At 42.7% G+C, this 21,230-nt stretch overlaps 3 protein-coding genes across 8 annotated transcripts; 1 reads left to right on the plus strand and 2 right to left on the minus strand.

The window, feature by feature from the left end:
* Positions 1-588: 588 nt before the first annotated feature.
* On the minus strand, positions 589-10,812 carry dnajc5ga (DnaJ (Hsp40) homolog, subfamily C, member 5 gamma a). Of its 6 annotated transcripts, none has more exons than XM_029002299.1 (7): positions 10,619-10,812; positions 7,589-7,710; positions 7,290-7,503; positions 5,898-6,057; positions 4,520-4,573; positions 3,313-3,354; positions 589-2,419 (listed from the first exon to the last, which is right to left on the minus strand). In XM_029002299.1, exons 2-6 carry the CDS (start codon positions 7,699-7,701, stop codon positions 3,344-3,346), a joined length of 552 nt encoding a protein of 183 aa, XP_028858132.1. In that variant the 5' UTR covers positions 7,702-7,710; positions 10,619-10,812; the 3' UTR covers positions 589-2,419; positions 3,313-3,343. The 6 variants fall into 6 exon arrangements, with proteins under 6 accessions (XP_028858132.1, XP_028858131.1, XP_028858127.1 ...); XM_029002298.1 differs by having other exon boundaries at positions 4,491-4,573; XM_029002294.1 differs by lacking the exon at positions 3,313-3,354.
* A 1,552-nt stretch (positions 10,813-12,364) lies between these two features.
* Positions 12,365-17,418, plus strand: psmc6 (proteasome 26S subunit, ATPase 6). Its single transcript, XM_029002292.1, has 14 exons — positions 12,365-12,521; positions 13,446-13,525; positions 13,605-13,644; positions 13,732-13,784; positions 13,879-13,946; positions 14,041-14,155; positions 14,284-14,371; positions 14,832-14,893; positions 15,862-15,985; positions 16,082-16,143; positions 16,238-16,358; positions 16,600-16,680; positions 16,763-16,834; positions 16,984-17,418. Exons 1-14 carry the CDS (start codon positions 12,437-12,439, stop codon positions 17,100-17,102), a joined length of 1,170 nt encoding a protein of 389 aa, XP_028858125.1. The 5' UTR covers positions 12,365-12,436; the 3' UTR covers positions 17,103-17,418.
* Positions 17,404-20,490, minus strand: cgrrf1 (cell growth regulator with ring finger domain 1). Its single transcript, XM_029002293.1, has 6 exons — positions 20,269-20,490; positions 19,988-20,124; positions 19,731-19,908; positions 18,950-19,097; positions 18,764-18,871; positions 17,404-18,356 (listed from the first exon to the last, which is right to left on the minus strand). Exons 1-6 carry the CDS (start codon positions 20,370-20,372, stop codon positions 18,030-18,032), a joined length of 1,002 nt encoding a protein of 333 aa, XP_028858126.1. The 5' UTR covers positions 20,373-20,490; the 3' UTR covers positions 17,404-18,029.
* Between the last annotated feature and the right edge of the window lie 740 nt (positions 20,491-21,230).

A 21,230-nucleotide genomic window follows, 5' to 3' on the forward strand; every position in this document is an offset into this window, starting at 1 on the left:
ATTATAAATTATTATGACAACTGAATAATTTCAGCGGTTTTATTTGTTGTGTGTGTGTCAATGCAAAAGACAGCAGAAGCCCTCAGTCAGGTAGCTAATATATATTGAATAAACGGCATCAAAGCTCCTGTCATCTACATAATAATAGTGAACGTGACCTCAGCGGCACCTTGACTGTTCGGGATTTATATAAAAATAAAAATCATAATGAGTTTAGAGGTCAAACTGGAGAATAAAGTCACACCCTCCTTATAATCATTAAGAAAATAATTTTATCCAGACATAATACCTGTAGCATTGGTCATGTGTGTTTGGATAACATCCCATATTTCACTTTTTTTATTCTTAATGTGTTTCATGTGCCTGTAAAGATCAGCTCTTAGAGAGAGAAAAAGAGAGAGCGAGCGAGAGAGAAATCCTAAAATAGGAACATGACAAATAGTCTCCCAGACCCCTGCAGACACCCAGTGGCCTTTATAAGCCTGCAGGCCCTGAAATGAAGGGGCACCAGAGAGATCCATTCATTCTGGGCTACAAACAAAGCCAATAAATTCACTGCAACTAAAACCAAATGAAACAGACGCAAAATTTTAAAAATCCCTCACCATAGACTTTATTCGTTTAGATTCAACGTTATAAATAAGACATTATACACATCACATGTCCAAGGAGAACGTTTTTCAACATTAACAAAACAGAAATTAACAAGAAGACAAATGACAATCACAGCGCTGGGTCAGCCTCAACACGGCATGTGGGGCTTTTACACAGGGGCAGTGTGGACGTCCACATTTGACTCTCTCACACACACATATCAGATTCACAGAATTTGGCAACCCCGTCATCCCCCAAACACACTTGCCTACCCACCCCTTAAAAATTTATTTATTTTTTTTTTTTTGTAAAAAAAACACAGGTATGTGCATAAAAATCTCGAGATGCTACACCAAAGAACGGCGAGGGGGGGCAGCGTACGGTATTGGCCTCCATGTGAAATGGCCTAGATCCGGCGAATGAGACATGGGTCCCATAAGGAACGTGTGGAAAAAGTCAGGCCATAAATCCGAGATGTTCAATGACACCCTCCACTTAACAAATATGCCGAAAATTTGGGCCGATAGAAACGTAGACTTTCCATCAAGACATGAGTATGTTTTCTATAGCAGGTCCAGAAATGTCATGTGCTGATGTCTAATTATAATGTACTTTCTATAACTTTCTTTCAAAAAATCTCGACAAATATTGGTGCTCCCAGTGCATGCTGCCCCGCCCTATGAACAAGTGGCAGAAACACGAAAACAGAGCGCATCAGGAAGTGCAACAATCATTTGGATTTGCTTGAAGAAAACTGGAAAGAGTGGAGCTCGAATTGAGGTGGGGTGGGGACCGGAACTGGAGAACCTGAACAGGGGGTACCAAATGTCCATTTTTTTTAGTGGATAAATACCAAAAGCGTTCTGTTCTTCAGAAGTACTTCTGCCTGGATCTAAGTGGGCATTAAAAGCTGAATATTGCAGAAATCATTATTATCATAGTCATCAATATAATCAGAGGTATAAGAGCATTAAAAAAAAAAAAAAAAAAAAAAAAGTCTTGTAAAGTTAACTGCATATTTTATTCAAGAACTAAAAGATCTCTCCTGATTCCACATCTCTTCTAAAACAACCTTTAGAACCGTCACCACCTCAACTGCTGCATGCGACATTTTGGCATAGTGCTTCGTCTTTTGCATGTATAATGAAATAGTAATGATAATAAGCAAATCACCAACCAACCAGTGTCTGAACTGACTGTGCAAACACACATAAAAAAACAAAATGAATTTTATCATCCAGGATGTTGGCAGGTCAGCTCTGGTCTGGCAGATGTGGCCGAGCTGCAGGAAGAGTCGCTTTATAACGAAAGACAGTGCAGTCTGCAGCAAAACTGCGATGAAACAGCAGTGCCTGGATGCAGTCATGAACAGGTGTGTGTGTGTGTGTGTGTTTGGTAAGAGAACACAGGTATTAAAACCCAACCCAAAATGAATAAAATTCTAACAAAAAAAAAAAAAAAGCTGCCATCTTCGTGGCGTACGGCCTACTGAAGCCATTTTATCAGCTACACTGGTTCAACCTCGGAAGAAGACAACGAAGGCCCGGGGGAGAGATGGAAGGAACAAATAAATTCTGAAAAAAAGAGAGAGAAAGAGAGGGAGAGAGAAAAAGAGTCCTTGTCTCTCAGCAAACTGTTGCTCATTTCCATGAATCCCATGCCCGGATGTGGGGGAGGTGACGCCGCCGAGGGCCCCGGGACGGACGAGGGGACGTCCGCAGGAGAGCAGCTCAGGGCTGGGCGGCGAAGTTGGGGTTGCTGGCTGCGAAGTGGGTGGTCTCGGTGGTGTTGATGGTGGAATGCGGCTGGATCATGATGGGGGCGGCTGAGGGCAGGGGAGGGGATAAATGAATCTTTCATTTAAAAAAAATAAAATAAACCACCACATACGGAACAACCAAAACACAAATTTCAACAAAAATGTCTTGATTGTCAGGACAGGAAAACAGAAAAGTTGAGAGAACGTTTGAGATCTGTCTGTATAATTAGGAGGTCAAATTATAGCTAATCATAATATTACTAGTTATAATTACATTTCAATCTCAAATATACTCATTAATTACATTCTTTGTAACTGAAGCTTGATTTAAAAAAAAAAAAAACAAAAAAAAAAAAACATGATCTCTTTCAATTTAGGCCGCAATTATGAACTAATTTGTTTATAAAAAAAAAAAAAAAAAAAAAAAGTTCATTAATAGTTCAAAATAATATAGATGAATAGATTAACCAATTTGATTATAGGAACGGTTCATACCCAACTGTTCATAGAGGTGAATTCACCAGGTCCTGCCACCATTTTAAAAATAAGTAATGAAAATTCTACTAAAAAAAATATTCAGAACACAATGACAAATAAAACCAATATATCAGTGCTAAAAACGGTCTTTAAAATCCAATCGTAATATGAATACATGTTTTAACTGCGTTTGAAGTGAATTCCAGGAATGATGCTTCATCCAAATTAATTTGTAGTGGGTACATTAAAGGGAATTTAATTATTAGACAGAATATTGTGTATTGCAGATAGTTCAGAAACGCTCCCTCTCTCTCAAAAACACACCATCATAATTAGTAATGTCGGTAATGAACGTTAATTGCACCACTAACTGGGACACACAGACACACATACACAGCTACAGAGACCATGCAGGGAGAAGCGTCCTGACCAACAGGGATCTGTGGTCCTTCCGAAGACCAGCTGGACCTACGGACACCTACCTCCCCTCCTCGATGCAACGTGTCCTCGTGGTCACTTCAGTCCTTTAAATGGACATCCGAGTGCAGCAGAGGGGTGAAAGGAGAGAGCAGCGCTTACTACAAGTGGGTGTATCTTGACACGTGAGGGCGTGGTGACAGATGACAGATGGGCAAACATGACAAATGAGCTGAGGGGACCAGGGCCTTCATTAGCAGATGGCTGGAGAACAGACTGATATGTGTGTGTGATTATTTTACAGGCCAGCCAGAGATCCAGTCACTCCGAGACACTAAAACGCACCGACGCCCATCAGATACGTCACTACTGAAGTGAATTGATGGGTCATAAACTAAACTGACAAACTACTAATCAGGTTTCCTAATAGTCACATTCTCAGTTTTTTTAGGGGAACCATTGACCTCTGATATCAAGACTACACCTTTTGTAAACTGTATCTCATGGCCAGAAATGTCTAGACGTGTGTAGGGAAGCTCTAGAGTCACATGGCCACCTAAACAAAGACGACCACCCGGTCATCAACCCTCACAGACCCACTTCTGCCCGGGCAGCACAGAGCGCTAATCTTGTACAAACTTTCAGGAAACAGAATCTTTCCAGCCAAATCAGTAAAAAAAAAAAAAAAAAATTTAGGCATTTAAACAATAGCAGGACAAAAGTCTGAGACTAAACATGTCCACTCGTTCATCACATGCCATGCAACAACTGAAACAGCTAAGGACAAAAATAAATAAATAACCAAATAAATAAAATAAACTGTTAATAAGACATGAGGCATGAGACAAGACACTCGTTTCAGGAAAGGTCCACATTCTTATTGTCGGGCCCATATCCTCTCAATTTAGCCATAAAATATAATTAGATGCACTGTGACTATTTTTTGCTTTTAGCAGGGCTCACCCATTTAAATATTTACACTATTATACTATAAAAACTAGGCTTATGCTATATTTTAATGCATTACCAGTCATGGCCAAACCTCCTAGAGGTCATAGGTCACAGTTGTAGTGTAAAGTTACCAACAGCCTGTTGCAGCTGTATTTTGTCTCATGCCTTGTCGTTAGAGGACGTTAGGTGATGAGCCCAGACTGAGCCAGAGCGGCGTGGTGAGATGTGACTGGTTAACATGGATGAACAGGGTTTAGTACCAAGCGCATAAGAGGAAGAAGGCGTGTCTTACGAGTCACTTTGACTCCGGCAGAGACTCACTGGGGTTTTCGGGGCCTGGACTAGGAACAGGCTGCACGATAATTACCGTTTCACCTGCCGGGTTGAGACAAAGATGAGCGGCTTACTAACACAAGACTAGGTTTAAGGTCATATGGCTGTGGGTTAGAAGGAAATTAAGTGGATAAACACAACAGTCTTTTTTTTTTTTTTTTTTGTTAACTCTCAACTATTGACAACTTTTAAGGCCTCTGCTGGCTTCTCCAGAGTGGCGGGCACAAGTGATTTAGCCACCAGGACGAGGTCGTGGGTGAGTCATCGACTCCGCCCCAGAGAGGCAGGGAGGAGCTGGGATGAGTCTCCAGACATCCCAACAGGGCACTTCATCAATTCCCAGGCCATAAATCAATCCTGGATGCAGCCCTCAGACGCTTTCACTTAAAAACGTGACAATGGCAATTTACCAAAAAAGATCTTACATTGTTAGTTGGTTGATAAAATTGATCAGGTCATTAATGCACCTAGTTGGTCTTCGGTCACAAGGGGACAATAGTGATGCTTCATTATGCAGGATACACCTACTTAAGACTTTTTAAGGCCTTTTTAAGAGCACTTTAAATTTAATTTGAGACCAACATCGGCACCTTTCCTGTCATATGAAAGAAATATATAATTTTAGTACAATTGACATTAATCAAACGTCCTCAAATTTGACAGGCAAATTCAGGGCGATGCCCATGTAAACATTTTGCCAGTTTTGTATAGAACAGAAAGTATGGTTCAACAAAATCACGTGAAATTTGGGCAGGATGTTGTCAAGACAGAAGGACTTTTATCATATGTTGAACACAATGTGTTTTGTTCTTCCTGTGTTTAGCCTACATGCCCAAAACCTGGTATACATCTAAAGACAAACACATGTATAATTGACATCCATCTGTTTCATGCATAAGAAATATATTTTTTTAATATATTAACTTTTATGCCCAGCTATTTACCACAAAATGCCCTAACCACCAAAATTGTTCTGCATCAAGACAAGTTCAGCATTCCACTAGTCAAAAAACGTATTACTATCTGGGAAGGTATGGCTGCGAAGATGTTTCACCTCTTATTTACACCTCTGATGGGGGTTCATTTTAGTCTAATGTAGCATAACAAACACAAAAAAGCAGATTATTTAACATACCAAATCACTTCTAATGCTTAAAAATGATTAAAGCTTTTCCAGCTGATATGATGGATCAAGATGATTCCACAGTCAGGGAGTCACGGGTTTTCACGCTCCCTGTCAACGGTCATTTATTCTGACAAAGCGACAGTGGTGCTAAAAACGTACAGCTGTCCAAATGCTTTCCCTACCACCGAGACATGACTAAAGTAAGAATACAAAGAGGACAAAAAAAAAAAAAAACCTCACCTCGATCCTGCTGCTCCGCCTTGATCTGAGCTTCCAGGTCCTCCGGGTCGACGTACTGGTAGTTCTCATCGTCCTCGGGGGGTTTGCACTTCCCACAGCAGAAGCAGCAGCAGCAACAGCAGCAGCAGCATGACAAAAAGGTGCAGCACACAACCAGGGCCTGCAGGGACAACATGGCACACACGTCACCAACGTCGTTGCTAAGATGCTCTCGCAGTGACGTACTGGACCTATACTTGATTTTGGCGGCCTGTTTTAATCTTACTTTTAGACTAGTCTTTGTGTCCAGATGTCATTTGAGTCTTTATTAGACAGTCACATCCGGACTCATTTTAGCCCAGTGAAGTTCCAGTCAACTATAAGTCTGAGCATTTTAGTCATGTTTTAGTCGGAATTACCCATGAATTAGTCTAGCGAGAACTGATGACTTTTCCTAGTTATACACTTCTATTTAACCCAGTCAAGTACCAGTACAAGTACCTAGTAGCTTTAACATTTTCTCCCAGACATCTGCTCACCCATCAGAAGTATCCTGAAATCTAATTAATGCCACAATTGCATATTGCAGAAGTGATGTCATCTGTGTGAACAAATAATGGCATAAATCGTGAGGATCGTGTTTAAATCAGAAAGGTTCATTTAAGACATTTCTTCATAGATTTTGTTAACAAAAACAACACTAACTGGACCTGACATTGTGTCTTCGGAGGCTGCATGGGACGCACTGCGCCACCTCCGCTACAAAATCAAAGGAGATTATTACTGCAAATTATGACCAGGATCAGTACGAACAGTCATCCGCTCATTTCAAAGGCCAGAACAAGCATGTTTTTCCCCCCATGAGAGTAACAAGACAAGCAGGGGAACACAAACCACTGATTCTATTTAAAATACAAGTGACTTTGCAGGGACAGGAAAAAAAGCCCTGCAATTCTAACATGAATCACCATCAAGTTGCAACGTAACATGTTGCCAAGATTTCTTTATTTAAAAGAGTCTCTTTATTTAAATCATGAACCATGGAATAGTCAAACTTATTTATTTATTTTTTTTACTACACTGATTTACCTTATTACCAATAATTAGACCTTTTTAGGGGGCTGCTGTCTTCGATCTCAACAGTACAATTTATCAATTTTAACAAGATTCATTGTACAGCCCTCACAAGTCTTTAAAAACGGAATAAATTCATGTTTTTTTATAGCACATGGCAATCAATAAGGGATTACAGGGACAAAGAAACTGTAAATTTACTAAGTTTAAACTAAGTTTGGAGTCACACAATGCTGCTCGTATCACTGTCAATGCAGCTATCCATCTGAACTACAGGAAGGCTAGTATGAAGAAATTATAGAAATTCTTGGGAGTAGAACAAAGTAAGCTAACGTTTACCTTAAACCAGCATTTGGACATGAGGAAGTAGTATTTAACGCTCTCGTCGCCAAACTGTTCCGACACATAAAGGCCCATGGAGCCATATTCGTCATAGATCTTGCGCTTGGTCTCATCGTTGAGTATCGTGTTGGCGTTGTTGATCTCTTTGAACTTCTCTGCAGCTTCGGGATTGTCCGGGTTCTTGTCTGGGTGATATTTCAGTGCGAGTTTCCTGTGGTGTACGATGAATTGCAATCAGGTGACTAGTAAAACCCACAGCTACAAACAACAAAGAAAGTAAAAAAGCTCCACGTTACCTGTAGGCTCGCTTAATATCCTCTGACGAAGCCCCTTTCTCAAGACCTAGCACCTTGTACAAAGTCTCCCCGGTGGTGGACATCTTTCTCTGAGGCCTGTTTGGCTGCGCCATGATTTAAAGCTGTTTATATAAAAAAAAAAAAAAAAAAAAAAAAAAAAAAAGATGAGGCACCAAGGCATTTTTTATCACATAATAAACGACAATACAATCACTGCTATTGTATATATAATATCAACATTTACATTATTTATGTCTTGCTCAGGGACACAATGGTAGTAAGTGGGATTCGAACCCGGGTCTTCTGGTTCATAGGCGAGTGTGTTACCCACTGGGCTACTACCACCCTATCAAATGTCTTATACTGAAGGTCCCATGACATGCTGATTTTGATTTTTATATAGTAATACTGTATCTGGAGTCTCTTTCCAAAGTTTGAGCCAGTACCACAATGAGATGAGATTCCCCAAGAATGTAACCTTTCTGTGCATTTAGCTTTAAATGATAATGTGGAGGTGAGAGGCGGGGCCAGCTTGCGGCCACAGTACCATGCGTTTACTGGCGTTAGCTGTCGGTGGAGCTAATTTTTTTTTTTTCTCTAATGGGAGGGGTGCGACATTTTCTGGGCAGGCAAAGCATGAGAAAGGGGAGGTAACCTTTCCCCGTATGACATCATACAGGGCCATATTCCAGATCTGGACATCTGAGCTGTCGCTCTCGGAGCAAAATGACAAAGCCCTCTTTATGCCTATCGCCATTTCTAGCCACGCCAATAGCCACTGAAATTTTCATGTCATGACCTTTAATGTAAAAATCTAAGTCCCTTTTAACAAGAAGGGATTTTAAAGCATGACTTAAGTATGTGTTGATTTAAATGTACTTCACTTTACTTAGCAGATGCTTTTATCCAAAGCGACTTATAAGAGGAAGACTTCAATTTCTATAGAATTTGAGTTTACAAATCTAAGAGCCCTGATAAGGCCTAACTTGTAAGAAAAAAAGAGCATGCTCGGAAATTAAGTGCTAGATGAAGAAAAAATATTCTTTTTTTTTTATTTTTATTTTGTGCAGTATGTGTGCATGTGGGTGTGTAAGTGTTAGATTCATCCGAAATACTTTTTGAATAACTGGGTTTTCAACTGCTTCTTAAAAGGAAACTTAATCCACATATACCAGTCAAAAAATGAAGAAATATTGATTTACCTAAATATTTGATTTTCATGACATTAGAACGGCCAGTTCTTCTAGCACATCTCTACACTTCGTATTTTCAGCATAACTGCAGCTCTGAACGTGACTTCCGAAGTGACCGGTTGAAACGCGGCGAGCCCGCAGCCTGGCAGCGGATCCTGGGAATGGCAGCAGGGAATTCTGCTGAGCACCACAATGGCTCAGGCTCGACACGCCAGCGCACACTTGTAATGCCTGAGCCAAAGGCGATTACGTTTTGCTGAGCTCACAGATTACCCTTCCAAGTCGACGCGGAACAATCTTTCACCAACCAGTTCCGACGAGCGGCCCGTAAAAAGGCGCACGGCCCAAATCCCCAACGGCACATTTTCACTCCTGCTGATAAAAGCGTGTCTGCCGACGGAATGGCTTCGTTTTCTAAAAAGGTCAAAAGGTGGAAGAATCCCACCTGCTTAACACCACGACGGGACGGCCCCGTCCATCTGCACCGGCGAATCCGGGATAAACCCACTTTCACTTTCAAACAGGTACAGCCGAGCCACTGAACCTTACTCAACCATCAACAAGGACACCGGGGGAATTATGCAATAGTGAAATGTCAAACATTAACGCCTCGGCAACAGGGATTGAACTATGGATGCTGTTGCGTCTACAAATCATTTCATGTGAGCTGGAGGATTTTGTGCTGAGCTCTACAGTTCCCGGCTTCCTGAATAAACCACGTTTATGACAAACATATGACAGGATCACCAGTTCAATGCCTCCAGATTTGGACTGTATTTCATGGGACGTTTGATTTCAAGGGGATTGAAACATGGCAAAATAATAATAATAATAAATGAATTGTTTTAAGTGTTGTACTGTATCATATCTGCTATTCAGCTGGGTCAACTAGCGTCCACTGCCTGAGCAGCTTAGTCTGTGTGTGTCGCGTTACAGGTTAGTGATCGTCCTAATCACTTCGCGCCTCATGTGGCTGTACGACACTAATCATACCGCCGCGTCCATCCGCTTACGCAACGCAATTACGCAAATTTATGAAACAAACGTTCTTCAAAAGGAGCTTTAAACAGACCAAGCGGCTCAAATACAGGCAACGAGACGCCCACCAGAAAAGAACCGAGCAGGAGTCTACATTCAGCGAGTAAAATACGACATTTAAACCCAGAAATATACAAGAAATACCAGAAAGACGGTGTTCAGGGAGTCCGGCGCCTCGGCATTCAGAAAGGAATTTATCAGGTGAAGCAGACAGACTGACAGACAGACATGGAAGGATGGATCAACACATTCCTTTCACGCACGTGACGCCAAGCATGATCACAATGTTCATCAAAATCTAAACCAAGATCGCCGATGACCATCGTTTATTTTATTTACTCATATATATATTAAAACAAATAGAAAACATGCCCCAGGCGTGTTTTAACGCGCGTTACGCACGCAACGCGTTCTATTAAACAGGTGCATGTGGTTAAACAAAATAATTAAAAGTAGAACCGTATTCACGGGACTCGCTTCCCCCCTGGAATCCCCACACAGAGACTTATTTATCTTTCGGTTCATTTCTGCTACCTGGTTATGAAGTAACGCCTAAACACGGGCAGGAACGGGAACGACGACGTGTGGACCTGAAGCCGCAACAGGGCTTCCGTAAACCGGCAAACTAGTTATTCACACAACGCGACAGACGTGCGGCCAGGACGCCTGTTAGCGCCGGTCGACAACGTCGATAACCGGAGCCGGGGAGCGTCCAGCCCCGGGCAACTTGACAGGATTAGCAAAGTTAGCCTCGGCGCTAGCCGACCGGGACCGGGGCGGCTCCGCGATGTGGACTCACCTCGGTCGGAAGAGGTGCGCTCCGTCAAACCGCAGCAGGGGCATAGAGACGACCGCTACACGCGTTCAGGGTGCGCCCTCGAAAAGCGGTGCGTCCAATTTGCCGGAGACGCCGAGTTGGTGGACACCATGCAGCCGTGCGAGGCAAAAGCATACAGGGGGAAGAGACAGGAAGCAGGGCAGGCCCGCCAATCTCGCGAGACTACAACTAAATAACGAGATCTGGAACAAAACCCTGATCATGTTTATATATGTTTTTATGTTTGTAAATTAAATATATATGCATATCTTTTTATTTTAATATATACACATATATATATATATATATACACCATACCATATTTATTTAAAAAGCCTTTTAACACAACAAAGGAGCTGACAAGGTGCTGTTCATTAAAATAAAAAAATAAGTTAAAATACCAGGAACAGGACAGACATGGACAAGAAGTTTAGCAATTTGAATTAAACATGGGGTTGAATAAAACAGAAAACATATTTAAGACAACATATTAAAAGAGTTAAGAAAGGACTGCTCAAGAAATCTGTATAAGAACCCCATCACACTGGGTTAAATGCCAGGGTGTAAAAGTGAGTTTTTAAACGAGATTTAAATGCAGTGATTGACGGTGCCTGTCTGACACTGATTGGTAGGTCATTCTATAGACGTGGGGTGGCCACTGCAAAGGCCCTGTAGCCTCTGTGCTTGTAATGTGACCGAGGAACAGACAATAGTCTCTGATCTGAAGACATGAGAGAACAGGATGGAGAGTATTAATGGAGTAGGTCTGCCAAATAGGCTGGAGCCGAGCCATTCAGTGATTTAAAAATAATAAGAGAATTTTAAAACAGACTCTAAAACAGACAGGGGTAGTGAGGCTAAGATCGGGGTTATGTTATCTCGCCTATTTGTGCCAGTGAGAAAACGTGCAGTTTTGCAGAGATGTCTGGCTGATCCCAAAAAGCAATGAATTACAGAAGTCAAGGCGGAACGTAATGAAAGCATGATCACTGTTTCTAGATTTCGTTTGGAAAGTACTGGCTTGAGTTTTGTCAGGCGCCTCAGCTGAAAAAGCATGATTTTATAATATTGTTAACCTGTGCATCCATTTTCAGAGTTGAGTCCATTTTAGCGCCTAGGTTTGTAATGATTTTTCACAGGGGGCTAGAGAAGAGTGGTCAATTTCGGAGAGGATGGATAGAGCACCGCTTGTTACACAGGAAAGTATACTTGACAGTCATGTGCATATAAATGAAAAGAAACATTGTGTTTTCAAAAAATAGCTCCAAGAGGAAGTAAGAACCATGAGAATAAAAGAGGACCCAGAATGGAGCCCTGTGGTACCACCCACGGAAGCGTTGTTGAATAATAGAGATGCAGAGGCTTCTATCACACAGATATGATTTAAACCATTTGAGGGCTGGACCCCTAATACCCACCCAATGCTCCAGCCTTTAAGCAATAATAACATGATCAATTGTATCAAAAGCTGCTGTTAAACCGAGAAGCACAAGTAAAACAGACTCCCCAGAATCATTTGCTAAGAAAATGTCATTAAAAACTAAGATGCAATAAAACAGTAAGTCGCTCTGAAAAAGGGCATCTGCCAAATGCAAATATCTACATCTTTGTTATTTCCTGTACTTTGTTTTATTCGTTTTGACACTTTTTGCTTTTTTTTAGTGGAAAAACAATGGAATAAATTCGAAACTTGAAACTGAAACTCCCCGCCTGCAGGGGGCAGCAACGAGCCAGAACACGGCCTGCGCTACAACACAACGTCAAGTGCGGCGACTCGCCGTTTCATTTAGCAGGGGCAACATGGCCGACAACAGGGAGAAGGGCTTGCAAGATTACAGGAAGAAACTACTGGAACACAAGGAAATCGACGGGCGCCTGAAAGAGCGTGAGTCGCTCCCTCCGTACGCAACGTCCCTTTCGGTCTGCGGCGCGTCTCTCCGCCCGCTGTGACGCTTCGAACTCACGCCGATCCCTCGGCCGGCCCGCAAGACGCTTTGTCATGCTCTGCTCCTCCAGCAGAGCTAAGCGGCAAAACCAACCAATGGCAGATTTAACTTCACTCTCCGACCAGTTGCGTTTAGAGCGGAGAGTTGCGGCTTCGTCTTGTATTAACCTCTTCTCACAGACTTACTAACAGGCGCGTTAATATGATTCTATTAGCCGGTTAGCGTAGTCGTCATATCCTGTTTGTATCCGCTGATGGCTGGATGCTAAGCCCATCCGATGGATCGATTTAGTTTTTATACGTGTACAGTACAGGCCAAACGTCTGGACACAACTTCTCATTCAATGTGTTTTCTTTAATTTCAGGACCATTTACGTTGGTAGATTCTCACTGAAGGCATCAAAACTATGAATGAACACATGTGAGTTATGTACTTAACAAAAAAAGGTGAAATAAGTGAAAACATGTTTTATATTCTAGTTTCTTTGCTCTGATTACTGCTTTGCACACTCTTGGCATTCTCTCGATGAGCTTCAAGAGGTCGTCACCTGAATTGGTTTTCCAACACTCTTGAAGGAGTTCCCAGAGGTGTTTAGCACTTGTTGGTCCCTTTGCCTTCACTCTGCGTTCCAGCTCACCCCAAACCATCTAGATTGGGTTCTGGTGACTGGAGGCCAGGGCTCCACTTTTTGTTAAGTACATAACTCCACATGTGTTCATTCATAGTTTTGATGCCTTCAGTGAGAATCTACCAATATAAATGGTCATGAAGATAAAGAAAACACATTGAATGAGAAGGTGTGTCCAAACTTTTGGCCTGTACTGTGTACATATCTCAAGGTTTAATTTGTCTGTGTATTCCAGTGCGCGAACAACTTAAGGAGCTGACGAAGCAGTATGAGAAGTCGGAGAATGACCTGAAGGCTTTACAGAGTGTTGGGCAGGTAAGATACAGGCGTTGGTGTAAAAAAAAAAAAAATAGATCTATTTGTCATTGTTATATATTTTTTCTTGTGATATTAGATTGTCGGAGAGGTGCTGAAGCAGTTGACAGAGGAAAAATGTAAGATGCCGACTTTTGATTGTGCAGGATCTTTATTTTTCTTTGGTAATCTGTCAGTGAACTATTGCTTTTTGAAATTTCTTTCAGTTATTGTCAAGGCAACCAATGGACCCCGATATGTTGTTGGCTGTCGCAGACAGGTGTGCACTTTTGCAAAATAATAATTATTGAACGATTGCATCGTCCCTGTTTTGCTATTAATCTGACTTAAAAAAATAAATAAAATAATTACAGCTGGACAAAACCAAACTGAAGCCGGGCACCAGAGTGGCTTTGGATATGACAACGCTGACGATCATGAGGCAAGTTGTCACCTTTTTAAATAAAAGATAGCAGAAAATATAATACTTTACTATTTGAGGGGGAGAAAAAATAAAACTGCCGTGTTCCCAACAGGTATCTGCCCAGAGAAGTTGATCCTTTGGTGTACAACATGTCACACGAGGACCCTGGCAGCGTGTCATACTCGGAAATTGGTGGGCTGTCAGAACAGATCCGAGAGCTGAGAGAGGTGGGAATTTAATGACAATACTTGTGTGTATGTGTGTGTCTGTATATATCCAATAATTGTAGGTTCCAAATAGATGCAAAAAGTGACTACTGAGGAATGCTTAAGATGTATATCACTGTCTAATGTAGGTGATTGAGTTGCCTCTGACCAACCCTGAGCTCTTCCAGAGGGTTGGCATCATCCCTCCTAAAGGATGCCTGCTGTACGGACCCCCAGGTGCGTTAGTGTGTGTCTATGATATATATTATGATATAATACAATATTTTTACGTGGTGATATTGCATCAATACAGGGACATTAAATATCGATATTTTAGCATACAATTGTAGTCCACTGGGTGGTGCTGTCGACCATTTACTTTAGTGAGTTCAGCAGAGATGAGAATCAGCGTGCGACTACAACCTCCCCTCCTGTAGATGGTGCTGTACAGCTGGGTACTTTGAATTACTGCCTGGCATTTCGGGCAGAGGGAAATCGCAAAACATGACCGACTGATCACAGCATCTTGTATTTCAGCTTGTTTTCTACATTTCAGTGAACTATCGCAGTATGTACAGTATCACAATATATCGTGACAATACACGATACACACCCCTAGTGTATATACAATCTACTGAATTGTGGGAAACATCTGTATTTGCTGGTGCATGTAGATGACCTAAAATCTTCTCACCAGGGACTGGAAAGACTCTTCTTGCCCGAGCAGTGGCCAGCCAGCTGGACTGCAATTTCCTGAAGGTGAGTGTCCATTTACCCAGCAGTTGTGGAAAAGTACAGGCTAGGGTTGTGCGATGTGGCACAAAGTTCCACAAAAGTAATTTGTAACTGTTCTTGAAAGGGTGCCTCATGTCCATAGTGAAAGGGAAGTGATCGTCCTCTGCATTTAACCCATCACCCTTGGTGAGCAGTGGGCGGCCATGACAGGCATGCGGGGAGCAGTGTGTGGGGACGGTGCTTTGCTCAGTGGCACCTTGGCATTTTGGGACTCGAACTGGAAACCTTCCGATTATGGGTCAGCTTCCTTAACCGCTAGGCAAACCACTGCCCCATAGCAAAGGAACTGCAGCAGCAAGTTGTATAATAAACTTTTTACTCATTTCAAAGTAGCTGTGAATGAAGAATATTTATCGTACAAACATGCAATAATAGAAAAAAAAGATAACATTTGAACATCTCTCCCTTAAAGGTCTTGACCTCAGTAAAGTTAGCAGTTGGTCCTGTATTTGACAGACATTCATAGATCTTTGCTGGATTTTCTCTTATTTATTAAACAGTCAGTCATGTATGTCTGTGCACTTACACACTCACACTGATTTTTGAATTGCTGCAGCCGATAAATTGTGAGAATTTTTACTGTCTGATTTCAAAATAAAAGCCTTCAACCAACCTAGGTCTTTCGCAAGTGTGAAAGGCATTATGTTTATGTATATGTAATCATTCCAAGTATTTCCATTTGGAACTTTTATTTTGGAATATTGCATACCATCAAAAGTGAGCGCCTTAAATCAGAAGAGCGGTTGTATAAAATACAATTTCTAGGTTTTTGTTTAATGAGTAATAGAAAATACAGAAAATGGTTTTGTGCATGTTATGCGAATATTTTTGCCGATAGAATCAAAATCTCTCCCATTGGCCAAATTTATATTGCATAGCGTTTATACTGCACTGTACTAGTACAGGTACGTGAGCCCTGTTTCATATTCCAGGTTGTGTCCAGTTCCATTGTGGATAAGTACATTGGAGAGAGTGCCCGTCTCATTAGAGAGATGTTCAACTATGCCAGGGACCACCAGCCTTGTATTATCTTCATGGATGAAATCGATGCCATTGGTAATTTTTTATTTTTTTTTGGTTCAGTATTCACATTCTGGCCATTGTGCCGTATGTTACGTATTTCATTTTTATAAATATATATATTTTTTTAAGGTGGCCGACGTTTTTCTGAGGGAACGTCTGCAGACAGAGAGATCCAGAGGACCCTGATGGAGGTATTTCTTCACAATATGTGCAGATGTTTTCGAACCTCCACCTGTATGTGGTTCTTGAAATATCAGGGGATGAGCACTGTGCCTGTTCTTGCAGCTGCTGAATCAAATGGATGGATTTGACACCCTGCACAGGGTGAAAATGATCATGGCCACCAATCGGCCAGATACCCTGGACCCGGCCCTCCTGCGTCCTGGCCGGCTGGATAGGAAGATCCGTATGTTCACTTTTCTTCTGTATTTAAAACGATACCATATTAAGCTTTGCAGGACTATTGCAGGACTGATCAGCAATATTGCATTTTAGCCAGCACTTAATATTTAATGTAATGTTCAAATACACGGTCACATTGATTAAATTCATATGATTATTCATTTGGACATTTCACTGATCTACCGGCCAAAGCTATTAAGTTATAAATCATTTTTAGTCACATAAATATTTTCTGACTTTAACAGACATCGAGCTCCCTAATGAGCAGGCCCGTCTGGACATCCTGAAGATCCACTCCGGCCCCATAACCAAGCATGGAGATATAGGTGGGTCGGGAGAGCGTGACGTTTACCGAAACCCGTGCATGGTGTTCGCACGTGAGAGAATGACATTTTGTTTCTGTTTCAGATTATGAAGCCATTGTGAAGCTCTCAGATGGTTTCAATGGAGCCGACCTGAGGAATGTGTGCACTGAAGCAGGCGAGTTATGAACAACAAAAATGATCAGGGTCCCAATATTCATATTTTATAGTTTTTATGTTTGGAAATCAAGCAAATCGAAATATTTGCATTTTCACCCGACTAGCAATGGTCTGTCCTTTATGAGTCTTTGACCGTGTGTCCTCCAGGCATGTTTGCCATCCGTGCAGACCGCGATTACGTGACACAGGAGGACTTCATGAAGGCGGTGCGCAAGGTGGCGGACTCCAAGAAGCTGGAATCGAAGCTGGACTACAAGCCTGTATAAAGCACGTTTCTGGCGGACGCTGGTTTAGGCCAGGAGACTGCGCCGGTCGCCTGCGTGTTTTTCTTTGTTATTTCCTGTAGGTTGTGATTTGCTGGCATCACGATCCGTACACCCGATGTCAGTAGACGTTAGATACCATTTCTACACCATTAAGTGACCTCACTCAATGGCAAATATGAAACGTTCCTTGTTTGCTCATGGCTCCCAAAAAAATATCATGTATGATAACATCACACGAGAAACCGTTCAGCCCATTCTCCCCGGCACCTCGGTTACTTTGTACCATAACATTAAAGGTTTCTGCTATTGGGTACTGCTTCTGTCCCTGGATGATTTTATTTCACAACAGACACAAGGAAACACGAATCATACAACTGTTCATTTGAGTAAAAAAAAAAATGTATATCTACATTATTCACAAATGTAATGAACATTTCTTGGTCATTAAAATTCAAGTGCAATTAAGAAAAAATTAGCACAAGAGGGCGTGGTATACTGCGTCTTACAGTGCTGCGCCTCATCTGCACTGTGTTAGTCTGCAGTACTGCTATTTTCACACATTTTTGAATGGTGACACTTAACCTGAGTGGCAAGCTTTAAATCTGGATTTAGCTTCTGCAACGACCTCTTTGTTCCAAACAATGGAGTCAGACAATCACAGCGTGAGGTATAATAATTGCGTTATAACACTAATCAGTGATTTAAAAAGCAGAACTCGGAATTCAGCACCAACCCTGAAACAAGTTTGGAAATAAATACAAGCTGTTCTCTAAAACTCACTTTCTTGAGTCAAAAAGAAATGAACGTGGGCTCGTGTGTGCCTACCACTGCATCAAAAATGTGCATATCTGCGAGTGGAATTTGCAAATTCCATTAAATTGGTTACACATTAAGAAGTGTACAAAAAATAAAAATCCGTATGAGATTTTAATCTGTGCCTTCATCGAACTCCTCGGCCCCGGCGGCGGGTGGCAGCCGCAGCAGAGCGAAAGACTCGACGACGAACGCCCGACACATGGGGCAGTGCTGGAACCGGGCCACGCAGCTGTCGCACACGCAGGCGTGTCGGCAAGGCAGCAGCACGCGGTTCACCGGCGCGTTCTGGCACACCACGCAGTCCTTACCCCGCCCATCCGTCCACTCCTCGTCCCCCTCGCCACCGGCTCCCGCGCTTCCCGGCTCCGCCCCTTCCTCGCCAGGCTGGGGGTCAGATGGTCCTGACAGGCTCTCGTTCTCCGATGACATGAAGAGAGGCTTAAAAATGGAAAGAAGACAAAAAAAAAAAAAAGGTTCATAGCCCTGAGGACAATCTCCTCCAGCCATAATTAACAGCACATAATTAAACATCCTCTTACAGGATAATTAGCCTGTAATTATTAGTCTGCCTGTTTTATTTAACTCAAAGTAAAGAACCTGTTAATTATGAAGCGTCATGGTCTCACACCTCCAAGGTTGTGAGTTTGAATCCCGGCTCGGACCTTGTGTGTCCTCCCTGTGTTTCCCCTGGGTTCTCCGGTTTCCACCCATTGTCCAAATGCATGCACGCTAGGTGGACGGCTGATTGTAAGCTGGCCGTAGGGGTGAGTGTGTGAGCCCCAGAACTAAGCCGTAATGAGAGTGAGTGAGTGAGTGAAGGAATTAGCAGGAATGTGAAGTCGTACCTGTAGCTCGTACATGCTGCCATGTGCCGTGAGGAGGTACTGGAACAGAACCCGAGCCGAGAGCCGGTGCGTGTTATCCGGTACGTGAAGCACCGTCACGCTGGCAACCTGCAAACCAGCCAATCACATGCTACGCTCACTTCAGAGTGCGAGAACCGTCGCAATGTATGGACGTGTGCAACGTACAATGTCGTACGAGTCCCTGGTATCTGGATCGGCCAAGGTGAGCAGAGCCACCAGGGGGTAGCGTTCCCGGGGCAGAGGCCCGAAATCCGTAATTCCGACATCAGCCGGCATCTGCGTGAGCCGCTCTTCGCCGTCTTCTTTATCAATGCTGGAGCTATGCATAAAGGAAGTTTTACTCACCACATTTCATGCCATTTTATTAGATACGCCGACATATTTCACATTTTATGAATGCATTACTTTTTTGAGCTTTTAAAAGTGCCAATAAAGATTTTATTTGACTTTTTGGCACACCAGAGGTCAATTCAAGAGAGGTCACATGTTGTGAGAGATCAGTAGACAGGCAAGCGGTACTGTGTCCCATCATTAAGGGTCTCCTATCATGAAAGTTTTACTTTGTGAGATGATTTAACATTAATATGAGTTCCCCAAGCCTGTCCATGGTCCTACAGTGGCTAGAAATGATGAAATCTGCTTCGCCGTTCAGAGAGTGGCAGCTCAGATGGTCGGATCTGGAATTTGTCGTCTTATGTCATCATAAGGGGAAAGGTAACCTCCCGTTTCTCATGTTTTTTCTGCCCAGAGAATCTCCCAGCCCTCCCCTAAGGCATTATTTCCACAAACCAACATGGCTTCCAAATGTGCGAGGCATCGCAGTTGCTCGGTGATTGGATGTAAAAAAGTGGCTGTAATTCTGCACCAAGGCTGAATTTCAGAAAAGAACTTGGATTCATGTTGGGGGACCTTTAACAATTTAATAAGACGCTGTGTGAAAGGATACAGGAAACTCTGACAGTGGTCGTACTGGGACTGCATGGCCACCTGGAACAGATGCGGAGTTGTCAGCCGGGGCCCGAGCTGGTGGCTCTGCAGCGAACGCTGAAGTGCCTGGACACGACATCCCCAGTAGCAGGTTAGGACACACTTCTCCAGGCAGCCAGGACGCAGGGTAACACCATCTGGCCAAGGAGACACCTTCTGATCGTGATGTTTTATTCAGGAGACCATAGTCAGGTCTTGACAATTGATGACATTTACCAGTTAGTGTTCCTGACTGGCTGCCCACCTCCAGCGCAAAAGGATTCATCACCTGGACCATTTTCTTCTCCGGCACAGAAGACACTGAGGCAACGTCATCTGAATTTCTCTGAATAATTGGCACATCGAACCCAAACCTTTTTTTTTCAATTAAAAACAAGACAAAAAGCCCATCAAATACTGCACCGTGCCCCGGGAAGAGAAAAAACAACAACAGAAATATACGAGACAGCTTGTCAGCCATTGAACATTACTAATCAATATTTCATTTAATGTCTCACCAGCCCAAGACCATAGCAGCGGTAATAACGAAACAAACCGCTATGACGCTGATATAGAAGAGCGGAGAGTACGAATACAGCATAACCAAAACCTCCGCGGCCATGCTGGGGGACGTCGCGTTCTATCGGGCCGCGGGAAAAATACCAAACGATGAATAAATATCATTTATCGGACGCGCTAGCCGGTGCGGCGCCATTAGCGTCGGCCGAGTGCCCCTGCGTCACGTGATCTAAACACGCGTCAAAATAAAAGTCCTTTCCAGCCCGGGGCGTCAACCCGGTGCCGTTGACCCTGTGATATTTGTCATATTTTAAAGCGAGCGTTGTCCCGTACACCTTTTACTCGTTAAAGTGGACAAAATACACGACTGTTAAACAAACTAGCGTTTTATCCGCACGTGTAGAGTTTTTATTATAATTTTTGTTTTGTATTCGTTTGCTCATGTAATGTCCGATTGGGCAAAAACAAATGAATCAGTCTTCACGTTTAGTGCCACTTGGAAGACGTTTACGCCTTCATTTCATGCGTGTAATCACACGCGTCTGTTATTCAAGACGATGGTAATTTGCACGGTTGGAGACCTTTATTTAAGAGCGCTGTTAGAAGACATCTGGCGCAACGCTTACTTCCGTTCATTACCTCCGCTTGGCGTGGCACTCGTGATGCTACCAAGGTTGCCAGGTTCGTCTGTTCCCTACCAAGTATGAAACGTTGCCTTGATGAATTGTTCACCAGTTTTGTTTGTCCCTTTTCTGCGGAACACGGGAATTGGATGATGCTTTGGGTTGAAAAACAAGATTTAAATCTGGGGCCATTCTGTACAAATATTCGGGCTGTTGCTACACATCACCCTCATCTCTCTTATCCAGAAGAAGTAACAGTGAGTAAAGTGACGGGGACGGTTCTCCATCGAGACACTCATAATGCGTTATTATGTGCACGCGAGTGGCCGCGGAAAGTC

The sequence above is a fragment of the Denticeps clupeoides genome, chromosome 14 (assembly GCF_900700375.1).
Source record: "Denticeps clupeoides chromosome 14, fDenClu1.1, whole genome shotgun sequence".
NCBI lineage: Eukaryota > Metazoa > Chordata > Actinopteri > Clupeiformes > Denticipitidae > Denticeps > Denticeps clupeoides.